A 9,175-nucleotide genomic window follows, 5' to 3' on the forward strand; every position below is an offset into this window, starting at 1 on the left:
TTTCCAACTAGGTCAAATTTGCAATACAATGTAGGTCCCTTGAAGAATTAGCCTAGGTCAGTAAGCTGTTTGACTCCTCACTCTTCTTATAAAAAGCACTTTATTTGGACACGCCGATTTTACATTTATTTCTCTTTAAAGATATCTCATAAATCTTATAAGATATCTTATAAAAGTTACAAGATATCTTCTAAAGTATATGAGATATCATAAATCCTTTATAAGATATCTTATAAAAAGTATGAGATATCTTATATTTTTTCTTGATAATATATCTTATAAAAATATATAAGCCATCTTATATGCTTTATAAGATATCTTATTAATGAATTTTTATAAGATATCTCATAAACTTTATGAGATATCCTGTTTAATATATAAGATATCTTATAAACGTTATGAGATATCTTATACAGTTTATAAGATATCTTATATATTTTATTAGATATCTTACATGTATAAACTGTAAATCACATGGGATATCTTAAGAAATTTATTAGATATCTTATCATAAATAGAAGATATCTCATGAATTGTATAAGATATGTTTATAGAGGAGGAAATGTGGTTTTGGCGTGCCATAATTTATCAATGCAGAATTGCCATCTTCATATCTTAATACAGAAATAAGTTTAAAAACCTTTAAACTATCTAAATTCTATAATATACTTTTTGCATTATTTGTATACCTATTTTAACCTGGTAAGATGACCTTCGTATTGGCAATTAGCCAGGTATATCGAGAATCTGGTATTGTCGAAAACGGACTTGAATCCAGAGAATATTGACCTGGGCCATTTTTCTACGTAGAAATTTGACCATCGGTCAATATTTTATGGAGGCCGCTTTTCGTCCTTACACTGGCGTCAATGTTTTTCAGTGTTGTAATACAGCTTGGTGTTTGTCTCCAGGTCGATACAGCTAAACCTATAAAATAAATTGCTTTTCTATACATAAATCGTGCTCAGGTGATATTTGTAATGATATTATACCCTTATAAAGTTTTTTTTTTATTAAGAATTGAACTTCTTCTACAGACAGCACTTATTGCCTTTTCAGAAAACGTGTAAATCTTGTACAAATATAATGGACGATTAGAAAAACTAATTTGACACCAAGCTCCAAATATACATTCCTTTTCTTACGCAGGTTGGTATGTAAACAGACAATGGATAAGGTCGCACACATTGAATTTCTCTCTTTTCAGTCGTATCTTCTTGTGATCAGTTTATCACAGATCCAAGTTTGACTACTTTGTGCTCTTGTACGTGTATCTATAAAACACTATATTATCATATCACAGTATTTGCATTTCCAATGTTTTGCATTTGATGCCACTACAATTTAATAAGAAATAAATTTTAATTTTGAAAATGAATCAGGGCTTTAGGCGTGAAGAGTCGCAGTTCATACCCTCATTATGTATTTTGAAAAATAAAATTTATTTTTCATATTTTTCTCAGCCGTTAAAATGGGGTGTTGATAAAACGCGGAACGGAATACGAAACGGAACGGAAATTTAAGAATGAGAATAATTAATGTAAGATAACACCAACAATTGGACAAATATGCTTTATTTAGATTAAATTCAAAAATTTTAGTGTACCATAGATTAATGAAGGTAAATGGTTTGTATAAAAGTTTTTAAAGCATTTTAAAAGAATCTTGTAATGTTTACATTGACAGAGGTGTTCGCGAGCAGGTTAGAGAAATAGAGAGAATACACAGGGTTTTACCCCCCCCCCCCCCTCTCGTGGCAAAACGTCTTAAACGCCCATCCATTTACACGTAATATAGTGTATACTTACATTGTTTATGGACTTTATGATAGATACAGTGTTTACATGTGCATTTAACATTTAGTAATACGGTAATACAGGGGGTTTGATATACATGTATAAAACAACGATGATTCGTGATTTTATAAATAAATCAACAAGTTGAACATCTTGTGTTTGAATTATAGTTTTTTTTTAACTAACAGAGACTGGGTGACCGCAGCACTCCAATATACATGTACTGAATAGGCGACAATTCACTTAGAACAGTCTAATCTAACAACTGGTATTTTATTATTCAGATTAATAATATACTGAATAGGCGACAATTAACTTAGAACAGTCTAATCTAACAACTGGTATTTTATTATTCAGATTAATAATATACTGAATAGGCGACAATTAACTTAGAACAGTCTAATCTAACAACTGGTATTTTATTATTCAGATTAATAATATTCTGAATAGGCGACAATTAACTTAGAACAGTCTAATCTAACAACTGGTATTTTATTATTCAGATTAATAATATACTGAATAGGCGACAATTAACTTAGAACAGTCTAATCTAACAACTGGTATTTTATTATTCAGATTAATAATATACTGAATAGGCGACAATTAACTTAGAACAGTCTAATCTAACAACTGGTATTTTATTATTCAGATTAATAATATACTGAATAGGCGACAATTAACTTAGAACAGTCTAATCTAACAACTGGTATTTTATTATTCAGATTAATAATATACTGAATAGGCGACAAATAACTTAGAACAGTCTAATCTAACAACTGGTATTTTATTATTCAGATTAATAATATACTGAATAGGTGACAATTAACTCAGAACAGTCTAATCTAACTACAATATACATGTACTGAATAGGCGACAATTAAAAGTTACAATGCGCATGCGCAACTCTAAAGCAGGGAGCTGCCGAAAGTTGAATTCCATATTTACCCCTTGGGCAGCCTCGTGCATTTTCCATAAATTTAACGTCAAGGTAGACGAAGTGTCCGAGTCATTCTACTTTCATAGTTCGTAAGGCACAAAATATGCGGGTCTCTGATACACAGTTGAATCGCATGGTTTTGGTTTTGGTTGATACAAAAACAAGCAAGTAAATCAGCACTCAAGGAGAATGTTAAAACAAAAACTGGTTATCATATCACTGTATTTTGTTGTTTGTACCTTCTACCGTAATACGTTGACGGCGCGGTGTTACCGTTAGGACGATCCCAGCTACACTACAATGTGGATGAGCGGACTCCAATTTCAAACGTACTTTTGTAGTCTTGCTTTGTTTCGGTATAATAAACAATTTATTGCATGAATGTTCTGGAGATATATATATATTATTACTACAGTAACCTGATCCGAAGAGTCGGATCACGTCGAGTTGACAGGCGCGGATCATCAGATCACACGAGACGCGAAGCGTCGAGTTTCATCTGATGATCCGCGCCTGTCAACGAGACGTGATCCAACTCTTCGGATCAAGTTACTGTAGTAATGATAAATTTATTATATACCCCCTATGCATTTTAAATCCACATTTATAAGATAATAAATGTAATCCAAACTATCAAAACCACAGACATACCATGAAATTGTTTTGTGTACGCAGTTTTGTTTAGTGACGTGGTCAATATTTTCCACAAATAACGTTGCGTTGATGCATTATGACGTCATTGTGACGGCATCAGTTTCAGAGGATACTGATACGGAATCAGAAAACCACAGAGTGGTGATCCGGAAAACCGTATCACACGCTGTGAAATTCACAGTATCAACGAACGATACATTGATGGGTATATAATAAGAAGATTTATCCACCCAAGAAAAATCATATTCCCCTCGGGCGTTGCCCTCGGGGAATATGATTTTTCTTGGGTGAATAAATCTTCATATCTCCCTCACTATCATGCAATAAATGTATAATATATCATACGAGGTGTAGAAGTAAAATCAAATTCAAGTTTTTGGGTTTTTTTTTTTTTTTTTTTTTTTTTTTTTTTACAGGATATCAAAATCGGTTGGAGAAGGGGTGGTGGTAAGAAAACGACAAAGCAATAATTTTCATAATAAATTACACGTATAATGATTTACCGGATACTTCATATCGTCTCTCTCTCTCTCTCTCTCTCTCTCTCTCTCTCTCTCTCTCCGTGGCCGAGTAGTTAGAGCATCTCGCTCAAAATCACACGGCCTCTCACCTCTGTCGGCGCGAGTTCGAATCCAGCTCGCGCCGGTAAGTGAGAAAGTTTCCCAGTTTACTTTCGGAAGGTCGGTGGTCTCTTCCCAGGTACATTGTATCTGGGTTCTCTCTTCCACCAATAAAAACTGGGCGCCACCAGATAACTGAAAAATTGTTGAGTGTGGCAGAAAACTTCCATCAACTCTCTCTCTCTCTCTCTCTCTCTCTCTCCTATTTCATGATAATTTATAAAAAAAAAAAAAAAAAAAAAAAAAAAAAAAGTAGGTAACTCATGGAGGAAGCGTCTCGGTGTTTATTAGCCTTTTTTTTTTTTTTTTCCATTTTTAAGTATCAGTATAGATTTGCGTCAGTCTGGAGATGTTTATAAATGCTATGTATATACAGATTTCATGACGGAAAGAATTTGTCAATAGCATATCGTTGACTTTTACGAAAAAGGGTTCTTTATTAATACGGCTATTAAATCCGAGTATTAGGACCTGAAGCCACCAGGGCGGGATTAAAGCAGACATTACCTACAGGATATCAGTTATAGGGATATTTCTGAGAGCACCTTGACCTAAGCTATGGATTTTCATATGCCGATATTTTGATAAATGTAAGCAGTAAAATTGCTAACTTTAATCATACAGTTGAGGAGAACAGCTCTCCACTACCGGTACAGTAACACGTGGAATGTACCGAATGACATTCAGGGGAAAAAAAGTACAAAAAATCTACAGAGTTTCTAGATCTAGGTTGTCGTATACATGTAACGAGAAAATTTCAACATAGTGAAAGTAATATATACCATCTCAGGAATTTTTATTTCCGGATTTCATATTCATATTCAAATGTAAGCAGGGTACTAAAAAGAATTAGAAATAACAAAAATTAATCTATGCCATGGAATCGGTAGCAGGGCGATTTCTCTGAACCGACGTTTAACTGAATTTGACGCTGAAAAAATTCAGAAATTTAAAAAAATCTGAGCACTGCCTCCAACCAAATCGATACAAAAATATTCAAATTGCTGTTTATGTGATGCACTTGTCATTAAGAAATTAGTTTGCTTTATAAATTCATTTGATATGTAAATCATTTTACAACAAGGGAATATGGCTTTCGGATTAAAGTGTTGTCTGTCACCACTTTTTATAATTCCGAATAGCCTTGGTCCAACTTTGAAAAATCGCAATATATATGAATTTTGGTAATTTCATTACAATTTCTTTTCAAAATATCTTTGCCTTATACAACTTTATTTTATAACTTACACATTTCTTGAAAACTAGCCGTCAATTTGGTAAATATCAACAAATAACGTTTTTAATTTTCATTAACAAATTTCTATTAAAAAATTAGAAAGGTTATCTGAGTCTTCTATGCATGTTTTATTAGATATTCATATCATGCGTCAAATTACAGAGATATTTGGACTCTAAAATCTCTTATTTGCAAACACAACGTATTTCTATTATTTTGGAAAGACCAGAAAATAATTCATATGAAATACTACATTGATAGCTTGTGCCACTTTCTAGGGGTATAAACATACTCCGCATGAGATGATTCAATATACTCCGCATGAGATGCTTTGACGAAACAATGTCGGGTGGGGGGGGGGGGGGGGGGGGGGGTCACATAGCGATCCACTTTAATTCAGCGGTCATTGGTTCTGAGCAAACATGGTGACTCTGGAATGATTTTAATTTAATGATATCATTACATTTAAATTACTAAGACGTTGTCAACATCAAAGTGACTTACATAGAAAGGTGTTCGAAATGACACTTCATATTCAGGACGGTTTGGGTTTAACACGGATTTAAACCCTATCAAATATCTGATAATACCGACCACATATTGTGTTTCGAAAATGTTGACTCCCTTAAAGCTACGGAATAATTCATCTGTAAACAAATTTGATTAAGGTCTATGAACTCATTTGTCGCACAAAAAGTGTCGTTTTCATATCAGTTGTATCGTTAAGAGTGAAAACAAAACTCAAACCATAATGCTCAGCTGAGTGAAATTAACTCTACATATACATGTTGTATTGATAAAATTATAACTTCAATCCTAAACAGTAGCATGTCATATGATACAGAATCTACAGCATAACCAGTATATTGACATGATAAATTTACCACAGAGCAATAATATAGAAATATTAATGCATTCATATTGTTATGAAATATTACAACATTTGACATGTTGTTAGTCTGCTGTTTTAATTAATAATTTAAAGTGTTTTCTTGTATTTTTAAAGAAAAGCAATGAATTTCATTTTTGAGAATACATGATGGTATGAACTGCGACGCTACATGAAGGCATACTTCTGGTTATCCTCGTGCACTGCGGAGTGATGCTTCTCGCAATTAATAACTACATGTAAATTTGAAAATCATTAGAAGAATATTTGTGCAGGTTTGGTGACTAAGTACAGATGTTCTTGAGTCAAAATGAGAAAAAACGCGAACAGACAGATGAGTCAGGACTTTTAATCAGAAAGGTTCTTTTCAGAAAAAATTATTTTAAAAAAAAACCAATACATGTAACAAAATGACTTGTTGACCAGGTTCATATTTTTCTAAACGCAGTGATTTGATTTTAAAAACTAGCAAGACAAATAAATGAGTTTTAAAATATGTTCAGAATGTAAGTACATATGTTCTGCACAGTCTCGCTTTTATCACCAGATTGCAGATCTACATTCGAAAATTTCCTGCAAAGTGATTGCTTTAACATGCGTTTCACACACTAAATCTAAACAGTAGGAGGGAAAATGGCAAATATTCCTTTCCAGAAAAATGTAGACAATGGAGTTGTGCCATTTGGCTACACTGGGTTCTTCTGGTGTAATTTTCCCCCAATTCGCATAACTTCTCAATCGAATTCCTTCCTGGACTTTTGACGAGCCCTGGGAACATAACGCCGCTTGGGAAGAAATGATTCTTCCCCGATATGTACGGGTATTCCAGTCGGGATCCTGCAAGCCCTGACACGATCATTCGTGTCAAACCCGGCTTCAATACTCCCATTACACAGGATAAGATCAAATTTATTAGCTCTCATGACATTTCTGCCATGATTAATCCACATGCTCCAGTCGGATTCGATTCCCATTTCAATATTTTTGCTACTCAGTAGAACATCTTCTCGTGTTGGGGAGAGTCTCAACAACTTGTCTGGACACACGACCTTAACACCCCCCTTTCCGTTCTGAATGACTTTCATATCATTTATATGAATTACGTATCCTCCAGATATGTGCCCGAGTGAATGGTATTGGGCACAGGCGACTACTTCCATGCAAGACTGAACAAGATCCTTATTGGAAGACTTGTTTGACGTAAATAGAATGCTGACGGAACTATTTTTGGAAAGTTTTGCGAAGTCCGGTGTCGCCTCAACATCAATTTTGTTGTCGTTGAATTTGTAACTTTTATCAGAATTACCAAAGATAATGTCTTCCTCCGCCATTTTGATACGTCGTTTCAAATATATGTCAGCCTCAACAACAGACGACTTATGTGATATGATTCCTGCTGAGTGAATTAAAAAGTTATTATCCCCCATTGCGCTAGACGCAACAACAAGATTCTTTTGATGACTAACCAATCTGATAGCCCGGTCTAAGGTCATCTCGACAGATATGTCACACTTCAGTAGAATAGTTACCAATCCATTCTGAGATATATACATCGCTGGATACTGAAAGTTGGTGTTGGTGCCTTCAGAGATCGTAAATGGATGACAATTGTCGGCAACAAGTAACGGTTGTTGCACAGACAATGCCTGGTAATTGGGATTACATCTCGCCGCTTCATTTGATTCGCTATATTGCGGAAAATGACAACTATCGTTATGCTGTTGTTTTGATAAATCAATAACTTTTTCGCAAGATGTTGATTTGTGGTCTTCATCAATGGTCTTTACTCCATTTTCTTCATTTTCACTGCCTTCCAATATATACGAACGAGAATCAACAGAGGGGGTGTTTGGGTGATTTTCTGTTTGATATGGCTCACAGGAATTGTAATTATTTGTAGTATTGTCAGTGTTTTCAGTCACCACATCTGGGTATCCGTGAGAAACATATTGATAACTTCCATCTATATAATTTGCAGCATTATAACATGGCATCTGGTAATAAATCTGATTTCCGAACGATTCGGTATTTAAGTTTTGAACAGGCTGGTAGACATAACACGTGGTACCCGATTCAAAATAGTATCCGGTGCAAGCTGATGGCATAGGTTGCTTGTTTTCCATGGAATCAACGAAGTCTGGATAACTGTTCTGATTAAATGTTCCATTTGGGATTTCTCTGTTATCTGATGATTCATTAGGTGCTAGATTGTTGTCGTAAACAACACACGTCTGAGCAGGGGCGTGTTCCTGATCAGCACCGTCCTCGAGTTCGTCTGTGACTTCTGGATTCACCGTCTCATGATTTTGAACTGTTGATTTTTTGTCTGCAACAACACTATCCTCTTCATCACTGGAACTCGAATATGGATTTATAATAAACTTGGTGGAAGAAATATTGTCCCAATAATTATTTGACAAGTTAATTTCTTTGTATGGCATATGATTGGAGTCGTCTGTTGGGGTCGGATGTTCCCGAAAAGTTGGCTTGACAAACTGTTGTGACTTGAGTTTCTCGTCGAGCATCGGGTCGTAATTCATATCCTTTCCAGTTGTACAGTATGAGTTGGAAATGTCTCTCTTCTCTTCGAAAACATTGTATAAAGCATTGCTCGTTACTTCCAAACTGTCATCGACTCTAGAAAATACACCCTCTTCACTCTGTTGCTTTGGTTCATCTTCAAAAATTCCCGAAGCTATTTGACTCGCCACAACATTCAAATTTGACAAGTTAAAGTTACCCTCCGCCATTGTTTTCTTTTCTCTAAGACTGTAAAGTTAAAAAAAAATTAGACGTCGTTGCCTGGCAATATCATACAATCACATTTTTACAAGTAAAACGCACCTTCAATGTACATGTTGTCAATAGTGACGTCATAATCACATTACCAGCGTCTGTTTCCTGTAGTTTTATCTAGCAGAATCGTCGGTTACCCAGTGGTGCTTCTAATCGGTTATATCATATACCTAGTAGTGTATCAGCCCTGATACACCTATCTTGGCTAGGGTGAGACAGCTGCAAGTAGGTAGGGCTATCTCGCCC

The 9,175-nt window shown here is 34.9% G+C and overlaps 1 protein-coding gene across 1 annotated transcript; it reads right to left on the bottom strand.

Moving 5' to 3' along the window:
- Positions 1-6,462: 6,462 nt before the first annotated feature.
- On the bottom strand, positions 6,463-8,883 carry LOC125664025 (uncharacterized). Its single transcript, XM_048896515.2, has one exon. It carries the CDS (start codon positions 8,881-8,883, stop codon positions 6,868-6,870), a length of 2,016 nt encoding a protein of 671 aa, XP_048752472.2. The 3' UTR covers positions 6,463-6,867.
- Positions 8,884-9,175: the final 292 nt, after the last annotated feature.

The sequence above is a fragment of the Ostrea edulis genome, chromosome 1 (genome assembly GCF_947568905.1).
Source record: "Ostrea edulis chromosome 1, xbOstEdul1.1, whole genome shotgun sequence".
NCBI classification, from domain to species: Eukaryota; Metazoa; Mollusca; class Bivalvia; order Ostreida; family Ostreidae; genus Ostrea; species Ostrea edulis.